The 27,322-nt window shown below is 32.2% G+C and overlaps 2 protein-coding genes and 1 pseudogene across 3 annotated transcripts; all 3 read right to left on the bottom strand.

Moving 5' to 3' along the window:
* Positions 1-247: 247 nt before the first annotated feature.
* Positions 248-1,205, bottom strand: LOC121445109 (annotated as a pseudogene).
* Positions 1,206-9,845: 8,640 nt separating this feature from the next.
* LOC121445129 (olfactory receptor 10AG1-like) lies at positions 9,846-11,931 on the bottom strand. Of its 2 annotated transcripts, none has more exons than XM_041647137.1 (2): positions 11,923-11,931; positions 9,846-10,790 (listed from the first exon to the last, which is right to left on the bottom strand). In XM_041647137.1, the coding sequence occupies exon 2, from the start codon at positions 10,788-10,790 to the stop codon at positions 9,846-9,848; it is 945 nt and encodes a 314-aa protein (XP_041503071.1). In that variant the 5' UTR covers positions 11,923-11,931. The 2 variants fall into 2 exon arrangements, with proteins under 2 accessions (XP_041503071.1, XP_041503070.1); XM_041647136.1 differs by lacking the exon at positions 11,923-11,931 and adding an exon at positions 11,198-11,227 and having other exon boundaries at positions 9,846-10,739.
* Positions 11,932-23,681: 11,750 nt separating this feature from the next.
* LOC121445108 (olfactory receptor 10AG1-like) lies at positions 23,682-24,638 on the bottom strand. Its single transcript, XM_041647104.1, has one exon. It carries the CDS (start codon positions 24,636-24,638, stop codon positions 23,682-23,684), a length of 957 nt encoding a protein of 318 aa, XP_041503038.1.
* Positions 24,639-27,322: the final 2,684 nt, after the last annotated feature.

Here is a 27,322-nt window from a genome sequence, read left to right as displayed (position 1 = left end):
GGAATTCTGAGATTAAATGCATGCACCACCATTGCTTGATTTAATATGAAGTACTTTAAGTTTGCAAATATACATATAACTTAGCATATGCTTAAACAGATAAATGTCTCTCAATATCACAAAGAAATTTCAGTTTGTATTAATCACTAGTGCAGAAACAGACAAGATACATAGTTAAAGATAGCTATCTCAGCAAACTTAATAACAAACACATAAAAGCCAAATCTGCAATACATATTAGCACATATTATATTTTAGCAAATTGTCTGTAAAAGAATTTTCTCAATGCTATTTTGACATCCTTGTTTCTTAGACTGTATATAATGGGATTAAACATGGGAGCCACAACAGTATAGAAAAGAGAAAGCACTTTGTCAGTTCCACCCGAATGACTAGTATTAGATCTAAAATATGTAACCATACCTGATCCAAAAAATAACATCACAACTGCAAGATGAGATGAACAGGTGGAGAAGGCTTTGGCCTGACTGGTGGCTGACGGCAACTTCAGCACTGTAGAGATGATTTTACTATAGGAAAAGATTATTAACAGGAATGGAACCACACCAAATAACAGAGCACCTAGGAAAACCATCATCTCATTCACAAAGATGTCCCCACAGGCCAGGTGAAGTACTGGGGGTATGTCACAGAAGAAGTGGTTGATTTGGTTGGAACCACAAAATGAAAGAGAAAAAAATCTGTGATGTCTGCCCTATCTGTGCTGGAATTCCACTGACCCAGGAGCCAATCACCAGCTGAGAACACACTCTCTGGTTCATGAGTAGAGGATAGTGCAGAGGTTTGCAGATGGCCACGTAACGGTCATAGGCCATGACAGCCAGCAGGGAGCACTCTGCAGCCCCCAGGATAAGAGTGCAGCACATTTGTGTAGCACAGGCAATGAAAGAGATGCTTCTTCTCTGGGTCCCAAGGTTGTAGACCATTCTGGGGAGACTAATTGATACATAACATATCTCTAAAAACGAAAAGTTGCCAAGGAAAAAATACATGGGTGTCTGAAGAGCAGAGTCCAGCCTTGTGATGAGCACAATGGTGCCGTTGCCCAGTAGGATAAAGGAATACATGACAATAAGCAGTCCAAACAGAAGCCACTGGAGATGAGGAACATCTGAGAATCCCAGAAGAACAAATTCCTTCAGGTTGGTTAGATTTTCTCCTTGTGGTTTTTGATGGTGGTTCATCTGTGAAGTAGATTCAGGCAACATGGCTGTTTACTTTCCCATTGGGGGAAAAAAAAGGCTTTTATCTTAATATAAATTCACCCAGATTGATCTTTATTATCTGATCAATAGTGTCTACCGTAAAGGAACTTTTGCTCATAATTTTAGTTTTAGCATATTATAACTTTTTCATTATTGCTGTATATTAAAATTTCTTTAAAACTTAATGTTAGACTGCCTAGGTCCATAATTCAGGGTATACTAAACTATGATCTAAACATAGCAGAGACCTCAACATTATTGGAAGCTATTTCTGATAAATACACTAACAGATACATTTACATTGTCTCTGATAGCATTAGTATATATCCTGAGAAGTGGGCTGGAGTGTGAGCTGAGCAGTTATAAACACTGTTTTTTCCTTATAACTACTCTGGTTTGATTACCTGAACCAAGTTAGCAGCTCAAAACTCTCTGTAACTTCAGCTTAGGCTGGATGATTTGAGATGTATATAACCTAGCAAAGAATTTATACATATAATGTGGAACTAAAAAACATTAGAATGAAAATGGTTTTCTATTCTTATGAATTTTGTTAGATTTCTAAAACAAAATATCATTGATATTTTCATAACTTTTAAAATATTTACTATAAATATAAAATAAAATTGTTTTATGTATGTCTCTCTTAGGGTTTGAATTGTTGTCTAGGTTCTCTGAGATTATTTGTGGCCTGGCTTTTTTGCTTTATGTTATAAAACCATTTATAAGTGAGTACATGTGATAATTGTCTTTCTGTTTCCTCTCAAACCACATTGTATCTCCAATAGATAGCCACTGGAAAAGAAAAATTAGTTTTCTCCAATGCAGAACTCAGGGCACACAAGCCACTCTTAATACCAAACCTCATGCCCAACAGTGCATGGACAACACAAAACCAACCCAGTGATATTTTGGGAGGTTATTTGCTTTTTAATGGTTTGTCTGTCCTTTTTCTTTCTTTTTTCTTTTTCTTTTTTTTTTCTTTTTGTAAACCTTACAAATCTTTAAATGTATTTTGGATTCTGGTTTTGTGTTTTGTGGAATTTCTGTGTGTGAGAATATATGTGTTTGTATGATATGTTTTTCTTATGTTTTTCTTTTACTCTTTTTTTCTGGTTGTTTGTTTTATTCTATTCCAGTTTGTTTTTATTTTTCATATTTTATTTTCTTATTATGTGCTAGAGGTCTGTTGTTCTCTAATCATATAAAGAAAGGAATGTGTATGTTTTTGGGAGAAACTTCAGGGACAGGAAACCATAATCAGAATATCCCTAATGAAAACAAAAGCTAACATCCATAAAAATATGGAAAAATATAAAATTGTACACACCAATGCCTTAAACATATTATTATTTATTTACTTCTTCAAACATTTTATTGTAATAGTCTACAATTAAAAGTTTCAATGTTCTCCCTTTTAGTTAGTTTGATTACTGCTATTTATTTCAAAGATTGCTTTCATTTTATGACTTAATTTGTACATATTTACCTCATTTTTCACTTTATAATGACAAGCAATGTATCAATCATGCCATAAACATTTGACACATCACGGTTAAAAGAAGCATAACTTTGAATTATAGTAAGTAGTGATTTTAGAAGATCATTCACTTAATTATGCTTATAACACATATCTTAGCAGGATGAAGGTAGGAAAGTCGGTGCGAAGTGTAGAGGGCCCAGGTTTAGAGCCTGGAGTCACATGAAGCAAAGTCATGGACTGTCTGGTTAAACGATCTGTACACCATCACAATTTTAAAGATCCCCAAGCAAAATATTCAGATAAACATTTTAAAATTCACTTTATAGAAGGATTTATAGTGATCCTAAAATCTGGTAAACTTCAATAATGTTTTATGATTTCTCTTCATAGTAAACTTCCTTCACCAGACTTTAATTTCATTTTTAGCTTTTCTGTTTCTTGTAGGTGAAATAATAAAACCCTCCTTGACCAATTTTATTTGTAAGAGTAGAAATTATTGCTTATTAACTCAAAGAGACTATTTGCTATTTTTCTCTACTTAGATAAACATCTAGATATTTTATATTAGTGAACTATTATATTCCAGGAATTCATCACACTACTTACTTAAACCTCATTGATGATCTTATTTATTTAGCTTGCTGAAAATAATTTTTATTCAAATCTTCTTGCTTGAGAGTTAGGTCTTTTGTATGGTCAAAGAGAATATTTTCATGCAGCCACAAAGGGGTCATCATTTATTGTAGGTGCTAATTTTCTACTTTTACAATGTCAAAGAAGACATTTTCTAGGAAATTCCATCTTAGATGGTCTTTGACTCTGCAAAACTATGATTTGGACATTGTCTAGGACTAAAGCTGTAGTAGCAGAATCATTAGTATATAATATGTGTTGTAGCTGAAATTTTATTCCACTTTTTTCAATTGTGTAACATATATTACACAATATATAATTACATTTGGCCACAATACATTGAGCTATCCAATGACATAAGGGTTATAAAACTCTTAGGATTATTGTGTGACTCACATAAGTTACTATAGACAAAAAGTAAAAACCACTTGACACAGACATGTCATTCTTTATTCTACAAATATTATTTATACTACTTTTCAAATACCACATTTAATTCTTCTACATTTTTAATTGTTTTATTCCAAATATTTTAATCACAATCTCATCAAAAAGACAATCTTTGAATCTCTCCCTTTGTTTGAATATTTTTTTTTTGAAATGAGTGTCATTTTCCTACAATAATAAGATTTTAATGAAACCTTTAAAGTGTGTCTGACGGTGATACAGTCATGGGTCTGTTTTTACCTTTTGCCTTTCTTTCACTTCTCTTTAATAGGGTTCCATTATCAGGATTCCACATGAGGGCCTTTTGTGGTTTTCTTTATGCTTTGGTATGAACTTTGACTGATCCTAAAAAAGGTAAGAGGAAAATAATTCACTTCTTCAGTCATCTATATTTTTTATTTGATTGTTCTCAGTTCCATCTGATGCTCATTATGCAGCTCAGCTTTGAATTAAACAGATTCTGTTTAAAGGAAATTCTCATTCTCAAGTATAAGAAGCTGATAATACAGAGAAAAAGAACAATAAACTATTCCCATACCATGTTTTCAAGTGGCAATGATTAATATGGCTACTCCTAACAAATATTTCCTGACCTACTTACATTACAATTTAAAGTTATACAATACTAAATCTAGTTACTAAATTACATTCTGGACATGGCTGTGTCTTCTGCTCTCAAGGAGATTAAGCTATAAATAGGTGGAATTTACTCAGTGACCTGTACTCAAATAATATTTATTGTTTAGCAAATGTTTAATTTATAATAAGATTGCAGTAATAAAATTGATTCTAGGGTATTTCTTTTATAAGTCTCTTTTGTCTGAATAAATGCAGACTTAAAAGAAGTTGTAACAGTAATCTCAGTCATTCGAAGGTCAGAAGATTCATAAACTTTTCAGAGTGCATTTGCTAGGCATACATATTATAATTCCTTTCAAGACTTTAACTACATTGAAGCTAAAATACTTTTTTTATTTTATAAAATCCTGATTTTCATGATTTCATTATGATTATCAAATAAGTAAAATCAATTATTCTTTGTATTTCTCAGATTTATAAATCTATTCTATAAGTTAACAAACTTCCTATGAAAATATGATTAAGACCTAAAAAAGAAATATGCATTTTTGTTGTTAATTTGTTAAAATGTGTTGCTTCAAAATAAAGTTTCCTATATAAGCTTTATGTTTATCAAAGTTATCAATGGTGCAAAGTTCTCTTTTTCTGATATGGTTCAACACCTGTGCTTAGTATAACAATTATAATATTAATTGTATTTATTTGATAAAATACATTAAATTTAAATTATTTCTAAAAATATACACAAATTTTGAAATAAATCATATTGAAATACAATGAATATCAAAATAAGATAAGTAATACTTACCTTTTCATGGACATTAATTTTGACTTTTTATCACCATGATTTCGTTATCTCATTTATATCAAGTGGAAACACTTGTGTCATTAAAGCTTTAGAGTTTCCTGTAAAGAAAGTCTGTTTCTGACAACCATAAAGTTCTCCTCGAATAAAAGCAGCTCTGTTCCCATGAGAATTCTCTTTATGGATCTAAATTTACACACCAGAGGACCTCTTTGGTGTTTGATTATTTGAAAGTTTTATTTTCTTCCTAGATAATGCTTAATACAATTTGACATGTAAATTGGGCACCCACTGGAATTAAAAGTATGGTGTGGTTTGTTTCCTAGATATGGACAGTTATTGAGCAACACTGTGAGAAATAATACAAAATTGTCACCTAAATAATAATTACCTAATTTTGTAAAATGTATGGCTGTGATATTGTCTATTATGAGAATATTATGTGCAGCTGTAATTGACAGTAAACTGTTTGTAAGCATGTATTTTGTCTCCAGCCAGTATACTATAATAGGTTCTGTGCCCTGGTATGCACAGGGTTGCCTGTGTGATAGTTTTAACAAAGAAGATGTACTTTAATAGGACTAATTAGAATCTATATGAAGTCAAGTTGCATTAATAGAAAATCCTTTTGAAAGGAGTCCATATATACTAAACTTCAGGCCTTAGAGTGACAATTGCTCCTAATATTTAGAAACTTTAGGGATCTTCAATGAGTGAGAAAACAATATGGTGTAAATATGCTGAGAAAAAATAAATAAAAGTTATTTTAAAGAATATATTCACGGGAGATGAATTTGTTAGTTCTCTACAACACATATACATGCTATTCACCAAATAGTGACTTTTAATAATTTTGATGGTCCTTAGAAAATCATTCTTGATCAGATTGTCTCTTATTGTACTATGAGAGCAAATGATATTTGGTAAAGTTCATTACTCATTGAGAAGACACTAAAATAGTCATAGAAAGGTAGGAGGAGCTAGTAATGATACTTCATGCAGGACCTATTGTGGCCGAGCTCAGGATGAAATTGTATTACCAACCAGGAATAAATGTTTTAGGTACACATTCAAAAGTTAGCTGATGTGAAGGGATTCCTAAGCCCTTAGATGAATGAACAGAGAGACATTTTTGAGGTAGAGAATATAATATCTTGCAAAATCAAACAAACATAAATAATTATTTTAAAAATGGTAAGACAAATTCTCAAACTGTGGATATTAAAACAAAATGATTTAGACAACTGAATAACCTTTGAGGAAAGAAATTGTTATTAATTATTTAAACTATAAAAAATTGATGTTAAGTTATTTATGGTCTTCTTAGGATGTAAAATCATGAACTAATCTAACATTTATTTCTGAACAATTGCTAATTTATTCATATCTAAATTTTTCAATTAATGATAAATATTAAAAAAGATGTTTTCCTACTTATATGAAAATAAAGTGATGTCATCTTTAGTTTCTGTAATTCATCCTGAAGGCCAATAAAGTCTTCTGCTTCAGTGTTTCTTGCCAACCCTTTGACTAAACTTCTCTACTCCAACTGCTTATGACCTTCATTGTACTATCAATGCCTATGTTTGACTTTCTGCATCATTCTACTTAGGTTTTTCATATTTTATGTCTTGCTTATATCACATAAGTCAACATCCCTCACATTTTCTATGTTGTCACAAATGAGAAGACTTTCTTCCAGGTAATAGTTTCATTCTACCTGGCGCAACATAATGCTATCTGTTTAGTTGCTATTGGTAATTAGATTTCTGAAACACTTTGGCTATTATGGATTTTGCTGACATGGAAACAATTGTTCAGGCATTTACTCAGAACACTTCTTGGATTTCTGTAGGAGACATAACTTGTTGCAAAATGATACATGTGATAAAACATGATATTCTAATTTTCATGATTTGAGAAACTCACACATATCCTTATATAATAGACTTTGTAATTTATATTATTGTCACAAATACTCAAAAAATAATTTCCCTCAAATTCCATCAATTGTCTTTCATTTTAGTTATTTTACATTAGAAAACATTAATGTGTATGATATTTTTATTTGGGTTTCCTTAGTGAATAAGTATTGAAGAATTTTTCATCTGTCTATCAGATATCTTAATGTCCTAGAAACATCTACTCATATATATTTTATTAGGTTATTTGTGTTTTTAATACAGAGTTTCTGGATATCATTTATGTTTATGATGGTTTTCACATATTTGACCCTTTAAAGTCAAAGCCTTTGGTGAACTTTATGTATTGTTTTATCTGTACTCAGTGAGAATCGTGGTGGAAGCACTTGTCTCTCTGAGTGAAATTATAGATATCATTAGAGCTGCCTGTGGGTATCTATCACATATAATCATGTATACCCTCAGTGATATAGTCTCATCCTATTGGAGGAAGGAGTGAAGTCACAGTTTTTTTCCAAAGACTGTTGGTTAGTTCAATAATAATGGTGTCTACCCTAATAATCTATTTCTTAATAAGTTTGTCTAATCAAAAATGGTAACTTAAATCAGTTTACCTGCTTATTTGTATTTGCCTGTTTGTGAGATGCACTTCTTTTATTTTTCTAGTTTAAATAGGAGGATAATTAATTAGGATGCTTGTGTTATGATTTATAAACAAGCACATGTTTGCCATTTGACAAGTAAAAGTTTTCCTCACATATTTCATGAAAAAGACTTCAAAAAGTTTACAATATATTCTAGGAAAACAGTTTTAGTTCATTGTTCATTATTTGATCTATTTCAAACTTTAATGAACTGTCCACTGATGTCACAGAAGGCAATATATTTCAGATGAAATTAGACATTTATTTCTCAAATTCTAATGTTTATATATTAATAAATGGGTTTAAGAAGTCCCCACCTGTTTTCAATGACTCTTAAGTACCTCAGGATATCTGTAAATATTGAACAACAGAACATCAAAACCTAAAACATTATGACTTTGAGGTATGTATGTGTGTTCGTGTGTGTGTGTGTGTGTGTGTGTGTGTGTGTGTGTGTGTGCATACTTCTATGTGAATTCATTGACAGGGCCCATAGGTATGGATTCATTCTATCTTGACTCAAGGTCAGAGAGTTGGAACTTCTGTTACTTCAAGGTTGTTGTCAACAGGTGTGGCTAATATCCAGCCCTGGTATTTCAGGCATTAGGAAATAGACAGGTTTCTACCTTAAGCAAAAAGCTAAGAGCCCAACTAGGTTCCTACTCTCTTAGGGAGATAACTATGGATTCCAAGCAGGGACTTGTTTGCCTACAGAATGTTTTGGTCTAGGGTGTGAGTGTTACTTGTCTTATTCTGGCAACAGAATGTTTAACTGAGAATGTAGCCTGTAATTCTTCAGCCAGTCTGTTCATTTCCTTGTATCATGTTAATGCATTTTTTTTACTTATTCCTATCCTTTGAGGTCATGATATTTAACCAAATGGATATTAAATGTGGGCATCTTTCAATATATACTGGATGTCCCTCCCAATGTTATCCTGTCTGTCTCTTATTTCTCCTCCATCTTTGTTCCTTTTGCCTAATAATTTTAATCCTCAAGCTCCTACCCTGGAATGTATGGACCCGTGTTAGCTAGAAGACTGGCAGAAGTCACACCAAAATGAATGTGCTTATATGTGCTTGCATATGTGAAGTGTTGAATCATGCTTATCATAGTGCATGACTGTCTTCTCACTGAGGCTAGAGGAGAATGTTTAGTGTCCTTCTGTATAGCTCTCCACACTATTTTCTCCTTTTATATAATTGGAAATAGACTGACCACAAACAAGGCTCAGACATGATCTTATCTGTTCCCCACAGTACAGGAATATCTATGACCCTCCCATATATTTAACTAGGTGACGGGTATTGAAACTCAGGATATATATTGCAAAGAAAGTTCTTTTACCCAGTAAGCCATGTTAGCACATGCCTTTTACTACTCTCCTTTATTTTTCACATACTAGATTTCAGGGTTTCTTATTGTGAACGTCATTGAAAACCATGATCATTAAAATGTCAGAAAGTTGGATAGAACTTTTAGAAGTTAAATGTGATGAATATATTATCAAGATCTTTGTGCACTGTCCAAAAGCACATGGGAACAAAAAATAGCTTTTATAATAGAGATTACTGAACTCTCTATATATTCTTAATAGATTGAAAAGTTATTTCATGTGTAAGATGTGGCATATCCAGAGGTTGTCAGAGCTCTTAGACACAGAATACTAATAGTAAATATCTATTTAATTCATACAACAGTTCATTTAACACATATTGTTATTAAAGACTATTGGTAAGTCTGTTGAAAGCTGAATGAGAAAATATCAAAACATTGGATAATAATATATTAAATTAGGTATATAATCTTTCTGTTCAGTTATAACATATTTCTAAAACATGTATTATGTTCAAAATTTTACAATAGAATATATAATTTACATTGTACATTCACATTAAAATACCATGTTCTTTTTATATTTTGTTAAATGTTGACAGATTAATATGTAGAAGATAGTTCAAAACAGAATATAAATCAAACTATTATTCAAAATGACAAAAGCACTTCTGAGAAATAAAGTATTTTGAAGAAATGAATAAAATTTAACCAATTTCTTAAGTAATTATGTAAGAAGCAATTAAACATTTATTCCAAAGCTCTGGGTTCTATTTTATAAGTAACAGTTTTCTCATTGCAGCAATCACATCCTTGTTTCTGAGGCTGTATATCAGGGGGTTGAACATGGGAGTCACAATGGTGTAGAATAGAGAGAGTAGTTTGTCAATTCCTGGAGAATGAGTGGACTTTGGTCTCAAGTAGGTAACAGTAGCGGATCCAAAAAATAAAAACACTACAAGCAAATGAGAAGAACAAGTGGAGAAGGCTTTTGCCCTTCCTGTGGCTGTTGGCAATCTCAGAATAGTGGCAATGATTTTGGTATAAGAGGCAAGGATCAACATAAAAGGTAAAGCAACAAACAGCATAGCCACTAAATAGACAGAAAGCTCATTCACTGACGTATCCCCACAGGCCAGTTTAAGAATGGGAGGTAAGTCACAGAAGAAGTGGTTGATTTGATTAGAATTGCAAAAATTCAGGGAAAATATCTGACAGGTTTGTCCTATTTGGACTGGGATGCCGCTGAGCCAGGAGCCTGCCGCCAGCTGAGTGCATTTTGTTGGGTTCATGATGAGTTGATAGTTCAGAGGATTGCAGATGGCCACATAGCGGTCATAGGACATCACAGCCAGGAGAAAGCATTCTGTGGCTCCAAGAATAAGGAAGAAACACATTTGTGTGGCACAGCTCAGCACAGAAATGCTTCTCTCTTGAGTAGCAATGTTAAACAAAATCCTCGGCAGAGTTACTGATACATAACAGATTTCCAGGGAAGAAAAATTTGCCAGAAAAAAATACATGGGCTTCTGTAGTGCAGGATCAATTCTAGTAATCACAATTATGAAGCTGTTTCCAATCAAGATAATCAAGTACATTATGGAGAACTCGCCAAATAGAAACCCTTGAAGGTTTGGAAGGTCAGAGAATCCCAGGAGGAGAAACTGTGTCACAGTAGAAGTGTTGTGCTCTTCCCTGATTTCTGTGTATTTCATCTATGTAGATGATTTAAGGAAAAACACAAAATATTTCCTTGCCCATGGATTCTTTTTGTCACTTTTAAAGCAATGGTCACACAATTCTAAACTTACCACTTTCCATGAAGAATAAGTATGATTTGTATATGCTCCAAAGTTTTAAAGAAGATTAGGTTTTTTGTTTTTTTGTTTTTTTTTTGCTTGAAGTCATACAAAATAGTAATATATTTTTGTTCTGTTATTTTGTTGGGTTCGGATGGTAAGCCATGATTTGTTAATTTTGCATTTAGCTGAAAATGCAGTTTCTGCTTATATTTATTTTAATAATCAATATGTTTTCTGATTATAAATTTCTACTGATACTGCTGTTGTACGATCAGTATTTCAAGAGCCATTTTAATATATGACTAAATATACTGAAAGACACTTAAAGTATTTTTCAGCAATAGTTCCATTTCTGGATCATTTTAATCTGAAATTAGTTAATTGCAACAGCAATATTAGATGGTGTTGCCCTTATTACTATTTTGAGTTTTTGGTTCAGTATAAGATTTTTGAAATTGGAAGTCATAAATGTTAGTCACATTTTCATATTTACATGACATTCAAATAGAAACTCAAGATGTAGTGAAGACTGTCAGATCATTTTCTTATCCTGGGAATTTGAGAGTTTGAAGTAGTCTCACTAGTGTCTTTGGTACAGAAGTAGGTCTAAGTAGATCGTACATTCCGCTGCTGTGTATAATTCTACAGCAGGAAAGCAGCATTACAGCAACTCGTTCTGAGCATTTTCTAGTTAATCCCATCCTCCCAAAGATCCCAACCTTGTCTAGAAACTCTGTTCTACTCAATCTACTTCATTGAATAGATTTGTGTGGAAACAGACATGATCACCTTGGAATGTTCTTTTCCATCATGTTCTTTTATTATTCTCTATCTCTAGACCTCTAATTATTAAATTTTATTTTATTCTTAAAATATCTATGAATTTTTTGAAAATGGATAACCTTTAAATTTTCTTCTAAATGATATCAATAAAACCACTGCCTTATTTGAGATTAATATACTCCTGTGCCAAACATTTCCCTTTCCTTCCCATTCCTCTAATTTTCAAAACTCTACTCTGACTAATGTATTTGTCTTCCTTAGCTTGCAGATATGCTTTTCTCCATGATTTCCTTGACTCTGTAGTTATCAGATGTAAGTACATGAATTCGTGGTTTTTACTCTTACAGGATCTCTCAATTATGACATTCTTTTCAATATTTATTGACCTGATTGACATATTTTTATTTATCTAAAAACAAAGGGACAAACTGGCATCAGAAAGGTGACTGACCTCAACCCATGATTTAAGGAATGCGAATGACTGATATTCAAGAATTCACACTCAAAATATTGATGCCAAGCCGGGCGGTGGTGGCTCACGCCTTTAATCCCAGCACTCGGGAGGCAGAGGCAGGCAGATATCTGTGAGTTCTCCAAAGGTACAGAGAAACCCTGTCTTGAAAAACTAAAAAAAAAAAAATATTGATGCCAAATGAAAATGAGGCACGTCAGTAGCTTTTAAGATGATCAAATGTTTAAAATTATTTTTTGCACTTTTAATTTTCATATGGAATATAAAATACCACAAAATAAGTATTCCTTAATAAAATTATAAAAACTTTCAACAAAATATAGAGACTTCAATAATAATTTAATATTATATTCTGAAAATACTGTAAGTGAATATATGCAATGAATGGGAACTGCCAGTAAAGCCTAGCATTAAAAAACTATGATTCCAAGGACAAAACTACAGTCTGAGGCTATATTTTAAACATAAATCATGAATTATTTAAACTTTTTTCTTTTATTAAGTTCACTGTATTAGTTATAGCGACAACTAAAAAAAGAAAATAAAAAAGTTTGTTTAAATTATTTTATCATAGATTTATAAGCATTATGTATGCTATATTTGCTTGGATAATAGATACATCTTGGATGTCTCTCAAAAACTTTATCACAGAAGACTGAAAATGTACCAATACAAAAGTCCCGATGTAATAGATTTTGAAATTAGGATCTACTAGTGTTTTCAAAGTATTAAAAAAAGTTAGGAAGGGTTTTACTTCTTCCATAGCTACAGAAAATCTTTTCATTAATTTTGTTCTGCTTTCTGATTTGGTGAGGGAACATATTTTCATTTGTAAACTTTCCATAGTTTTATTCTCATTATAGTAATGACTATTTAGAACCACATATGAAAAAGATGTTGGAACTACACTAATCTACCCAAATAGCACTTAGCTGGTTTTTCATTTATAGTGCAGTTGCAGCTCTGGACTTATTTTGGGCAAGCACTTGGCTATCGTATTATTCCCTGATTTCCCAGTGCCTGTAAGACTTGTTCTCTAGAATCTTTGCAATTATAGTGATTGTTTTACTCTTGAACACTTTCAGGAAACACAGTTAATACAGTAAAACCCCTCGTATTTTGTAAATGTAAACACTTTTGTTTTATTCAACTATTTTATGCATATTTATCTGTCATCTTCTTTGAAAGACTGATTGCCTTCCCTACAGTTACTCTACTGTTATACAGGGTATAAACGTCTCTGATCAAATTTATAAAAAAGGAGATAAAGGCTGGAAAGGCAGGTACAATAATAGAAATTCAGAAAGGATTTTCTTAGCAGAAATCACTAAAGACACATGAAAATTTAATAATGATATAATATTTTCATGTTAACTTACAGGATTTAATTATTAAGTCCTAGAAAACTTTGTAGTTGTTTGTAGATATATTTTAATGGTGCTTATTGATCATTTTAGAATGTACAATTATTTTATGAACTATGATCTCCTACTAATTCATATTAAATAAATAAATATATAAACTGCCTAAACAAAAGTTTCATAAAAGATAATTAATATCTTTAATTGGATAAAACAGACTAACATACTGATATAAATGAGCACATAAGATGCTGTCTGTAGCGATAATTTTGATATATTGCCTTTTATAATAAAGCATATTTTATATTTTGTTCTTTGATCAGTATCATAAAATGTTAGGAAAGCTAAAAATGCAAAACAACATTTGAAATATAAAGAATTAGATACAAAATTCTTTTAAATTACATTGCTGAATTCTCTGCCATTGTGGTATTTAAAAAGGGAGACAAATTCCACGTATATTTGATATGAGCCAAATGTAGTTGAGCTTATGCTTGTAGAACTAAGTTAAATATGAATCTTACCTTTATTGGTTAGTAAAAGAAAATTATAGGTAGACCTGGGATTTAAAGCTTAAAAACTTCTTTGTGTTTAATGGCATAACACTTTCAAGCCTGTATTGTATCGTGAAGTACATAGTGCTGCTTAAATAGGAAATAATCTCTGTCTCTGGGGATATGTACGTTCCCCTTGCTACCTTCTAACAGAGGAAAACTTTTGTCTTTCCATTAAAAGTGAAGCATAAGAATATATAAATAAAATGAGAAAAGTAAAATTAAGATTATTCCTTTTAGCACATTCTGCTTTGTTTTTCAGTTTTGTGATTATTAAGAAAAATGAATATTGCCAAACAGTGGATTTACACCCCTTTAATCGTTTCACTTGGGAGGCAGAAGCAGGTGGATCTCTGAGTTCCAAGCCAGCCTGATCTGTAGACTAAGTTTCAGGGCAGCAAGGGCTGCTACACAGAGAAAACCTGTCTTAAAAAGAACAAGATCAACAATAACTGAATACTGAGAGAATCAGAAATTGCCATGGGTATCTGTGAATGTGTTCTAATGTGTGGTAGTGCTTTATACTTGTGCCTGTAGGGCTCCATATATGGACCACTGTGTCAGTGACACCAAGGAAGAGTAAGAAGATAATTGATAGTGATATAGGCACAATGCATGCTAATGATTTTATCTTCATTCATACCTCCACAGTTATGAATGCTTTTATATAAGGTTCAGTCTTCTTTGCTAGTTTTCTATATTTTATATCTCCACAGCAATTTTTTTAAGTAAATAATTTGTCAATACACATTGTAAAACTTGCCAATAATCTCAGTATTCATTTTTAGTTTTTATTTATAGTTATATTTTAATGACATTTATTCTATGCATATCATCATTTACCATACAGAAGAAATCAACTCTAAACAAGCAAACACTGTACTTATACAGTCTGCCTAATGAGAACTTTATGACATAAGGATAAGCAAAATAAATTTCTTATTATGTATGAGGTTTTTACTAAGAATACCATCACTACAGAAACAAACTATAAAGGAAACCTTGGACTCTTATGTTGAAAATGACCACTTAGGAACATTATTTAAAGTCAAATTAGGTAGATAAGTGCATGAAGGTTTTGTGCATATCTTTTATCCAGTGCCATTGTCTACTGTGTGTGCTTGCTTCTTGTACATGTAATAATGACAGTGATTCAAATGAACATGTACAAGGAAAAGTTATATTTGACAGACAGCTCATCTAGCAAATCATCCAGAAACAAATTAAGATAGGGAGTTAAGCAGGGACTTTGAGCCAGAAATTTCCACTAATAATTTACTTCCTATGATTTGTTAACCTACTAATATAAAGCCCATGTCCAACTGCCTAAGGTAGCACTGCTAACAGCAGACTTTAGCATCGTAAATCAATAAAAAATTAAGAAAATGCCCCACAGAAATATCCAGGGACCCCCACATTGGAGGGCATTTCTCACAATGTCCCCACATATCACATGACTGAAAGTAGTTGTGGCATGTTGACAAGAAAATTGAGCTACAAAGTTATAGCTTTAAAATAGCACATTCTAACTTAACACTAATTTGTAAAAGAGAAATACATAATTTGTGATAATATAACAGTATCTCTGCTAGAAGATCCAAGCCATTCCCTGTCTGCATTCTTCTTGGTGCTTGTAGTTGGAGATTAGAATTTTCAGATCATTCTGTACCCACTGCTTTGGCATTATTGTCTCTAAACCACTGGACTAGTAAGCCTGATTAATTGTTGTTCTGTTACAAAGCAATGAATGTTTAGAAGTTAATAATGGTTATTTAGTAGTAGATATAGAACTGTCCTTCAACATAAACAAATAAACTTTTATTTTGGAAACATTTGCCATTGAAAAAATAAAGCACCATGGAAGCCCATCATTTCATTCACAATGATGTCCATATAAAACAAGTGAAACAGCGGGAGAGGCAATGTCAATGGGAAAAAAAATGAATTAGTAGGAATCACAAACAGACCCAAAAAACATCTGCAAATCTGCCCCATGTAAATAAGAATTCTACTAACCTAAGATCCCACCACTACTGGATCCATAGTTTAGACATCAGCAAAGAGGGCTACAGAAGGCCATGTAGCCATAGCTATGAGAGAGTGTCCCAAGAACACAGGTAGTTAAACAAAGTACTTTAGACAAATTAGTGCAGACACCCTTTCTGTTATTTTCTAAGTAACAGTTTTCTCAATGCAGCAATCACATCCTTGTTCCTGAGGTTGTATATCAGGGGGTTGAACATGGGAGTCACAATGGTGTAGAGCAGAGACAGCAGTTTGTCAGTTCCTGGAGAGTGAGTAGACTTCGGTCTCAAGTAGGTAACAGTAGCGGATCCAAAAAATAAAAACACCACAAGCAAATGAGAAGAACAAGTGGAGAAGGCTTTTGCCCTTCCAGTGGCAGTTGGCAACCTCAGAATGGTGGCAATGATTTTAGTATAAGAGGCAAGGATCAACATAAAAGGGAGGGCAGCAAAGAGGATAGCCACTAAGTAGACAGACAGCTCATTAATAGAAGTGTCTCCACAGGCCAGCTTGAGAATTGGAGGTAAGTCACAGAAGAAGTGGTTGATTTGGTTAGAACTGCAAAAATGAAGAGAGAATATCTGACAAGTTTGTCCTATTTGAACTGGGATACCGCTGAGCCAGGAGCCTGCAGCCAGCTGAGTGCATTTTGTTGGGTTCATGACCAAGGGATAGTGCAGGGGATTGCAGATGGCCACATAGCGGTCTAAGACATCACAGCCAGCAGGAAACATTCAGTGGCTCCCAGTATTAGGAAGAAGCATGTTTGTGTGGCACAGGCCAGCTTGGATATGTTTCTATTCTGAGTATCGATGTTGTACAGAATTCTAGGAAGAGTGACTGACACATAACAGATTTCCAAACAAGAAAAGTTTGCCAGGAAAAAAATACATGGGCTTCTGTAGTGCTGGATCAATTCTAGTGATTACAATTATGAAACTGTTTCCAATTAGGATAATTAAGTAAACTATGGAGAACATTCCAAAGAGAAACCCTTGGAGGTTGGGGAGGTCAGAGAATCCCAGAAGGATGAATTGTTTGACTGTGGAGCCATTGTCCTCTGCACTCATCTCTGCATATTCCATGTTTGGAGATGACTCATTCAAAAGTGCAGATCATGTCACTGCCTTTGGTTTTCTTATATAGCACATAAGCTACATATATCACACTCCAAACTTCCTAATTTTCTAAAGAATACAAAGATATACACATGTATCTTATATGTTTTCTCAAATGCTGAGGAAGTATACTTCTAAACAACTACCATATATAGAGAAATTTTCAGTACTTTTGTTTGTATATTTGCAGTGTTATCATTTTGTGCTTTCTTGGATTATTATGCACACAGCTTTAATTGTTTTCTCAATACTTTAAGTGCAGAATTTTGGTTAATATTGTTAAGTAATGATTCATTTTTTTAAAATTATTGTTTTAATTTATTTCAATCTACTCCTCCATTTCTGTTCAGAAAAGTTATATCTCCCATGGGTATGATTCTTTCTTACTATTGACATCTCTGCCAAATATTTTGTTTTATAATTATTCTGAAATTAATTTCAGAAATTATAAATAATACATAAGTAAATATTCAAAAGGTTCTAAAAAGGTCCAGTGATAAAATATATTACTCTTTCAACTTTATTCCTCTTTTAGGTTTGCTATTTTGAAACAGGATAATTTAGTACAAATAGTCTAACTGTCCACCAAATATTATATGGAATTTAAAACAATTAAATGTCGTCTTTCCTTTCAGACTTTGAAAACCAATGTCCTAAATTTTATACAGATTTTAAAGTTTGTGTCCTTAAACTAGGAACTTAGTAATAAATAACAAAAGTTAATGTCATTCAATCTCAGGATGCTGAAGGATCAGAAGTTCTCCCGTGCTTTCCCATCTGCCCACATGTTCAGGAAAGTGTACCTAAGGGGTGTATCTCTCTATTCTGAATAAATGTCTATTGTATCAAAACTTCGTCCGTCAGATCTCACGTCATGCTGTTCTAAGCCCTTCATCTTCACCCTTGGTGTACGTATTCAGCTACCTCCCTTCTTCCATTCTTCCACTGTATGCTCTCTGGAGGTTTTAAGCTTTAATGTGCTAGCATTCATGGATTCATTATCCTAGGCTATATTTACCTTTAGAAATATAGTTTCCCTTTAATTCTCTTTTACCATACATTTTTCTCTTTTCAAAAGCTCTTCATAAAATTTCAAAGCATTTAGAAAATTCTGGAAGTATTTCATAAATAATAACCCAAAGCGATTCTTCATCTAAAAATTATCGCATACTCTGATTCTACCCCTTATCCTTCTTGTAAATATACTTCAACCAAACTGTGCATCTGTTTAACTCTGTTCAGTAGTAAATACTTTTAGTAAAATGTAGCAGAATTAAACTGTAATTTCAAAATCATAAAATTTGTTCAGAAATTCTTTTCTAATTCATTACAATATATAATCACTACAGAAGGCATTTAACAATTTTTCCTAATGATTATCACAATATAGTACTATATACATAGACATTGACAGACTCATACAGCTAGATCATTTTCTTGAAGACCAGGATGTATCATGTGAGCCAGATGGGCTTGATAGATGTTGCTATGAAAAGTGCCATTATCACAGTCTAAGAAATGGAGAAGTTTAAAGTGTGTCTTCTCCTTTGGTTTTAGTGAGTTTTATTGTTGAAAGTCGGGGTGATACAAAGGGGCTTTCTACATTAAAATAAGTTTCATTTTCAAACCATTTCACTAAAAATGTGTGTTTCTATATAGAGATATGCTTTTTAAGATACTATATAAAATTTCATAAGCAGATACTTTGCTTTCTCTATTTCTACAGAAACCTTTTTCTGTTTGATTAGGAAGTATCAATATTTCATTTGGGAGAGAAAAATCATCACCGCATGTTGTATAAATACATGAAATTTTCAAACAAAATATAAATGTTATAAATAAATAACTTTTTAAATTGAAAAGACATCCTTTTCATTCACCTTTATTAAATTTTCCTTTTTAAATTATATTGGAAATTCATATATCTATCAAAAATTGTTACCATTTATTTGTTCTTTTCTTTGATATTTTCCAGATGAATCCCTGACCTGCTATATGTCAGACAATTGGTCTGGCACTGTACTACCCCATCAGTCCTTGCACTTCTGTCCACAAAGTGTGCCCAATGATGCAGCAGCTCTCCTACTTTTCTGTTTGAAAACTTTAAATATCTAATTTTAGCTAAGAAACAGAGCTTAAAGAGGGATATGTGGAAATGATATTATATTCATATAAGAAATAATCAAGAAATAAAATTGTAAAATTATTATGCATTACAGAAAAGTATAGACATTTTGCTTTGAATAAAGATATTTAATTCACATATCTTGTGAAACAATGAATTTCTTGGTTGTCAATATTGTGATATCAAATCATAATCCATAAAATGCTGACTGAGATAATATATGAATTAAAATCAAATATAGGAACTAAAAGTATAATTGAATACATGGGTTCAGAAATGACTCTATAGCAAAAATTTTAAAACTGAAATGGAAACTACACCAATGTCCCCTCACAATTGTAGATTCTTTTATTTCAGTTCTTAATTATTGACAACCATGAGTTCTTTTGATAAATGTAAGATACAGGTACATTTATGTTCAATAAACATTTTGATTACTTACTTATGCAGGTAGATTTTTATGAAATATGATCTCTAGTTCTTTTGTTTGCTTTTTGAATAATTTATTTAATTTTATTTCAAGTGTAAGGGTCTCAGATTTCTTGGAACTGAGTTACAGAGAGTTGTAAACTGCCATGTGAGTACTCAAAATTGTGCCCAGGTCCTCGGGAAGAGCAGCCAGTGCTCTTAATCACAGAACAGTCTCTCCAGCTTTGAAGTCTAGTTCTTATATTTGTAAAATAGCTTAAATAATGTGTAACAGAAAATCATTACTCTAAAACTAAAATGAAAAATTAGTTACTATTAGATTCATGATAATTCATAAGATGATAATGTCTTTAGTGACTTTGACAATACTTCCTGCTACATAACTTGTCATATTTAAAAAGAGTTCATATTTTGCTCTCAGCCAACTTAGCGATATCATCTTAAAGTCAATGCAAAGAATTACATAAAAATATAAATTTGATAACTATCCAAAATAGAATTATGTGAAACATGACCCTTACCTTTATAAATTTTCAGAAGAGAAATAATAATAAATAAGTTTTTTTATTTCTAAGCTTAAGTATGAGTTTATTTAAAAAGAGATTAATCACCTTCCAGCATACTTTTCACACTGTGGGGTTTAAGTAGCATACTGTCTCTGCTCTGGGAATAAATTCTTTCCTAAGGACTTTATTCTAATTGGTTGGAATATTTTTTCTTATGAATCAAGATGCTCAACAATTCAAAGCAAAACAAGCAAAAACTACAAAAATATATTTTAGCAAACCATTCCTCTTGTAGTCTTACTATTTTTTTTTCTATTTTCTAATTATGAGTTCCAGAAGTAGTGGTTCATGGCTACAAACCCAGCACTTGGGAGGTTGAGGCAGGATCATTGTGAGCTTGAAATTATTAATATGTTTATGGCATATGAAATAATTACTATTATTACACTTTATATTCAAACCACTACATGATGATGATAAAGATGCATATTTTACAAATTTTTTAGTTATTATTTATGTGTACATGTGCATGCATGTGGTGCCATGGAGGGCAGAAGAGGACACTTGAGCATCTGAAGCTGGAGTAAAGGTGGTGTTAAGTCAAGTCATGTGGGTGTGTTAATAACATACCCATCATGTGGAGGAGAAGCAGCAAAAGCTGTTAGCTGATAATAATGTGCCCATGTTAGTAATAATACTTATAACAATAACAAAAGCAGCAGTAGTAATAATATCTAGAAGAAGAAGAAACATGAAATGGGACATTCAATTGAAACATTCCCAAATTTCTAAGAGATCAAAGACATAAAGAAAAGTGGAAAATCTTTAAGACAGTTAAGTTTGCCTACATAAAAACTTTAAGGAACTGATTTGTTTAGTAACGTTGTTTTATGAGTTACATGTAGTAGATGAAATAGAGTTTCATATGCAAGGCAATCCTCTGCAATGTTCAATGTAATATGTAATGTACAGGGCATTGAAATGACAAGAAGAAAAGATAAATCACAATTAGCAAATATTGGATATTAAACAAATAAGCACTTCTTATAGCCGTGGTATTTAGGAAATAATAAATAATATTTCTCACATTTTGTAGCATTATGTAAGCTAAGTAGATGACATTGATTCTTAAAACCCATAAACACTTATTTTAAAAGTAATATATAAGTTATATAATTTTAATGATAGATAGATCCCATCTGCAGCAAGTTACAATGAGGTTAGGCAAGTATTTTATAAAGCAACATTTCCTCACAGTCCTCACCCTGAATAGGACCACTCATGAATTTCCAGTTTTTCACAAACAGAATCAAATTCCAAGTCCTTTACTTGTTGTCTCTGAATACTGTGGTCATGACTCTCTATTTGTAATGCGCATCATTGGACTTTTCAGTCAGATTAGGATTTAAACATTATTCTTGTTAAAAACAGATCATGTTTCTGCCCCAAATCCTTATTTTTTCTGTTTATCAGGTACAATGAGAACATAGGGATTTCTCAGTTTCAATTTTCTTCCATTCATCCTGCAGTACCTGGAGAAGCTCTTTCCTTTATGGGTTTTTATTATATTTTTCTTAGTTTTATTTGCCTGTTGATGTTAATATTTCTACTCCATATTACTAGTGTCTTGTGACCTCTTTACAAAAGATAATTGGTGATTTATATGTTATTCTTTTTTACATCATCTGGGGTAGACTTTTCATTATTGATCATTTGGGTGATGGACACACATTTATATTGTCTTTTTCTAAGCAAAAATCATTAGCACATTGTGTTTTTTTAGCCTTACTTTGGAATCGAAAAGTAAATGTGTTTAGTAGTGGCTTATTTACAAAGACCTCGGAGAACACATACAAATTTTACAAAGTGTTGCATGCCTAAATCTGATTGTTAGGTTATCATGTGTCTGAATTTATTTCGTTCCTATGTAAAGCCATTTTAAAGTAAGAATAAACACTAAACAATTAGATTTTAGTATAATATGAAGTTGTAAATATTAACATAAAGTCTTCTAAGACTATTAGAGAAGCTATATCCATGGAGTTTTAGAAATATGGTTGCCTCTCCAAGTACAACAATGAAAGATAAGGCATCATGGATAAAAATTCATGGGGCTCAGAGAAAAAGAACTAGAGGTAACTAAGGAATGCTGAGTGAAATAGTCTCATTGTTATCCAGTACCAAGTAATCAACTCTGAAATCATACTAGTAAATTTATAATCACTGAAAAAGTTTATATATATATAAATATATATATATGATTTAAAATATATAAAAGTTCATATATATATTTATATGTATATGAATTAAATGTATATGATTTGTGACAACAGTAAAGAAATAGTGGTCATGATTTGAATAAAAGACACAAATAGCAATGATATCAGAGAGGAAAGCAAGGGGGAAGATAATGTGAATAAATTTTAATTTCAGTTATAAAGAATACTTTGAAAGACATTGCTACATTCACAATGTACACATTTTTATATTTTTATTTGCTTTTATTTAAACCTTAAGTACCAATGTCACAAGAAATATATTACTGTAGTCATTTTAATATCTGATAAAATACACTTCAAATTACACTAATCAGAACAGATATAATATATATCATATGCAATCAAAAGAAAAATCATGGAAAAAGTTATTACAACTCTAAATAAGTAGACAGCAAAACCAGGTCATTCCATTTCATAAAAGGAACTCTATTATCACTGTAATCACATATTTCTGTCCATATAGTCACAGTGGATGTCCTCAGTTTCCACTCTATCCAAAAGACAGATCATTTGGACAAAACATAAACTGGAAACTGCTGGAACTAAGTTACGTAATAAACTTAGTGTACTATTCTCATGGAACTATTTCTAAAGTGTGTGTGTGTGTGTGTGTGTGTGTGTGTGTGTGTGAATTTGTGGGAATATATTACCCCAGCACCTGATTGGAAGACCAAGGTCAAGCTGAAAGTGGGAGTACTCTTCCGCATATGTGACTTTTAGGGATAATATACGTGTCATTATTTGTGGAAGTAAGAGATTTTACACACTAGGTCATCTTACTGACATAATTGAAACTAACTTTACATAGTAGTTTTAAAAATCATTGCATCTGAATGTTTAAAGTTGTATATAGGATTTAAAATAGTATATCAGAATTTGTGGTACAATAAATAGAGTTATATTAATTGTATCTAATGTTTATTTGTAAAGATATTTCAGAATAAGTAAAAAAATGAAAATGATATGTATTTAATTTGGTAATACATACATCACTACATACATTTTCAGAGATATATTTCTCTCAATATAACAAAAAATTTATTTTGAAATTATCATTGGTATAAAAACAGAAAAGATACACAGTTAAAGATAGCTATATCTATGAACTTAATTATAAACACATACAGAGTCATATCTACAATATAAATCATATTATATTTTAGTAAATTGTTTGCATAAGAATTTTCTCAATGCTGTTTTGACATCCTGGTTTCTTAGACTGTATATAATGGGATTAAACATGGGAGTCACAACAGTATAGAAAAGAGAAAGCACTTTGTCAGTTCCACCCGAATGACTAGTATTAGATCTAAAATATGTAACCATACCTGATCCAAAAAATAACATCACAACTGCAAGATGAGATGAACAGGTGGAGAAGGCTTTGGCCTGACTGGTGGCTGATGGCAACTTCAGCACTGTAGAGATGATTTTACTATAGGAAAAGATTATTAACAGGAATGGAACCACACCAAATAACAGAGCACCTAGGAAAACCATCATCTCATTCACAAAGATGTCCCCACAGGCCAGGTGAAGTACTGGGGGCAAGTCACAGAAGAAGTGGTTGATTTGATTGGCACCACAAAACGAAAGAGAAAAAATCTGTGATGTCTGCCCTATCTGTGCTGGAATTCCACTGACCCAGGAGCCAATCACCAGCTGAGAACACAGTCTCTGGTTCATGAGTAGAGGATAGTGCAGAGGTTTGCAGATGGCCACGTAATGGTCATAGGCCATGACAGCCAGCAGGAAGCACTCTGCGGCCCCCAGGATAAGAGTGCAGCACATTTGTGTAGCACAGGCAATGAAAGAGATGCTTCTTCTCTGGGTCCCAAGGTTGGAGACCATTCTGGGGAGACTAATTGATACATAACATATCTCTAAAAACGAAAAGTTGCCAAGGAAAAAATACATGGGTGTCTGAAGAGCAGAGTCCAGCCTTGTGATGAGCACAATGGTGCCGTTGCCCAGTAGGATAAAGGAATACATGACAATAAGCAGTCCAAACAGAAGCCACTGGAGATGAGGAACATCTGAGAATCCCAGAAGAACAAATTCCTTCAGGTTGGTCAGATTTCCTCCTTGTGGTTGATGTTGGTTTCTCATCTGTGGAGAAGATTCAGGCAGCATGGTTGTTTACTTTTCAACGGGGATTAGAGGTTTCTATCCTAGAATCCAGACATCCTAATTAATTTTCATTATCTGTAATCACTGTGCACTGTAAAAGTATGGCTGCTTACAAATTTTACTTTTAGTTATTTAAAAACTTGTGCATTATTGTGGTAAAGATTCCCCAATATACCTTCAAAATTAATATTAGCCTCCGTATCTACAGCTCAGGCTACATACAGCATGCCCAACACAGCAGAGACCTTGGCATCACTTGAAACTTCTTCTGCTAAATACCTCAACATTTTTGTATTGTCTCTAATACCATCAGTTATATATCTGACAGTGCTTCTATTAGTTTTGAGAACTGGCTCAGCAGTTAAAAACACTGGCTGCTTTTACAGAAGACCCTGGTTTGATTACACACACAACTGGCAGTTCACAACTATAACTCCAACTTGCAACTGTAACTCCAGTTAGAGGCTAATCTGAAATGATTGTATTCCAGCAATTCCAACCCTTAAAATAGAAATAAAATAAAAAAGATAGTTAAGAGAGCACAGTTCATGTAAGTTCCTTCATGTAAATTTTGTTAGATTTTTGGGAAAACTAAGTCATTAATATTTTTATAATATAATTTGAAAAACATTTACTAGAAACTTAAAATAAATTTGGTCCTGCCCTTATCCATAAATTATCTCCAATTGATAATCACTAACAAAACAAACATTTATTTTCTCCGGTACAGTCTAATTGGTATATAAACCACTCTTTATTGCAGGGCCCATTGCCAACAGTAGATGGCCAGCACCAAGCAAATACAATGGCATTTTGGGTTTATATATTGTCTGTAATACGTTGTCACGGCATTTTTTTTTAATCCTTACAAGCCCTTTGCATACATATTATCATTTCCAGTTTTGAACTTGCAGGGATTTTAATGTATGAATAGATGAGCCCCTGGGTTTTTTCTTTTATTTCATTTGCTTGTTACCATCTGTTTGCTTGTTTGTTTTGCTTGATTCTGGTATGTTTTTCAACATAATTTATTTTCATATTATTTTCTAAATGTCTGTTGTTTTCTAATGAGAGAAAAATATGGATTTTGTTGGGATGGGTACAGAGAGGAAACCATAATTAGAATATGTTTTATGGAAAAAGTAATTTCAATTAAAAAAGAAAATGATAGAAAATTGCAAATTTGTATACGTAAATGACTTAGCAAAATGTGTTTTAATAAATGCATATCTATAGTTTATTTATTTAACATTTTATAATGATTGTATAATTACAGCTTTCAAAGTACTCATTTTTAGATAGTTTCAGTAGTGCAGCATATATTATTTATTTAGTTCAAGGGTTTCTTTCTTCTTATAATTTAATTTGCACATGTTGACCTCATTTTCACTTCAAAATGACAAGCAATTTATCAATAATTACTTAAACATTTGAGATATTATAGTTAAAAGAAATGCCATTCTGAATTATATTAAGTTGGGGTTATAGAAGATTTTACTCATTTAATCCTACTTAGAAACATGTCTTATGAAGATGCTGATAGAAGTGCAATGGAGGACAGACAGGTCACTATGTGTAGAGGACACCATCACAATTTCAAAGTTCTCTACAAACCAGCTATTCAGATAAGCACTGTTTAACTTCACATTTTAAAGAAATAGAGAGATGAAAATTAGAGCACATGATAACTTTTACTAGTGCGTTATGGATTTCACCATAGTAAACTTTCTTAACTGGGCTTGTTTCATCTCAAACTCTCCATTTTGTTATCAGTGAGACAATACTTCTTTGAGCATTTTAATTAGTGAGACCTAAATATTGCAAAAAAACTATCATTTATTAACACAAGTTGATTCTTCAGTTTGTTTCTCTACTTATGTAAATTGTAGATATTTCATATTAAGGTGTTACTTTTTCCATTAATTAATCACACTGTTTATTAAATATTTAATTGGTGGCTTTTTTATTTGCTTTATTGAAAACTTCTCTTTCAAACCTTTTTTCTTCAGGATCATAAATTTTACACATAGAGATTGAGTATTTTCATATGTGACAGAGTGGTCTTCCTTCATTGTAGCAGCTAAATTTGTGCTTTCACAACCCTGAAGAGAATGCTTCCTCGGCATTCTGAAATGATCTCTGATTTACCACTCATACCTATTGATCTTTCATCTCTACAATGCCATGCAATGGATTTCGTCTAGAACAAAAAAAGTGTACAAACATAATCATCAATATTGGACTGATTCCTACAAAATGAGGTGTAGTTGAATTGTTTTCCATTTTTTTCTAATGTGTAAGATATATATTTTGGTAACATTAGGTCAGAATTTATTAAGCTATCCACTGACCTAGCAATTCTAAAACTACTTAGGGTAATTTTCTGAATTACACCGCTAAATATAGGTCAAAATCTTGAGGTAGTGAAAGCACACAGGTTTCTACAAATTCTATCAATATTTGTTTTCAAATACCATGCTTAATTCTATGTGTTCTGATGGATTTACTCTAAATAGATTAATTAAAATTTGGTCAGTGATATTTTTTGAATCTCACCTCTGCTTGACATTCATTCTGGGAATGAGTTTCATCTCCCTGCACTGACAAAATTTTAAAGAAACCTTTGAAATCTTTCTGAAGGTGATGTAGCCATGAATCTGTTT

Source organism: Microtus oregoni, unplaced genomic scaffold (assembly GCF_018167655.1).
Source record: "Microtus oregoni isolate MIOR12 unplaced genomic scaffold, Mior012 000160F_ref0000428, whole genome shotgun sequence".
In the NCBI taxonomy this organism is placed as follows: Eukaryota; Metazoa; Chordata; class Mammalia; order Rodentia; family Cricetidae; genus Microtus; species Microtus oregoni.
The sequence above is the reverse complement of the archived record's forward strand: the minus strand, read 5'-3'. Positions and strand labels throughout refer to the sequence as shown.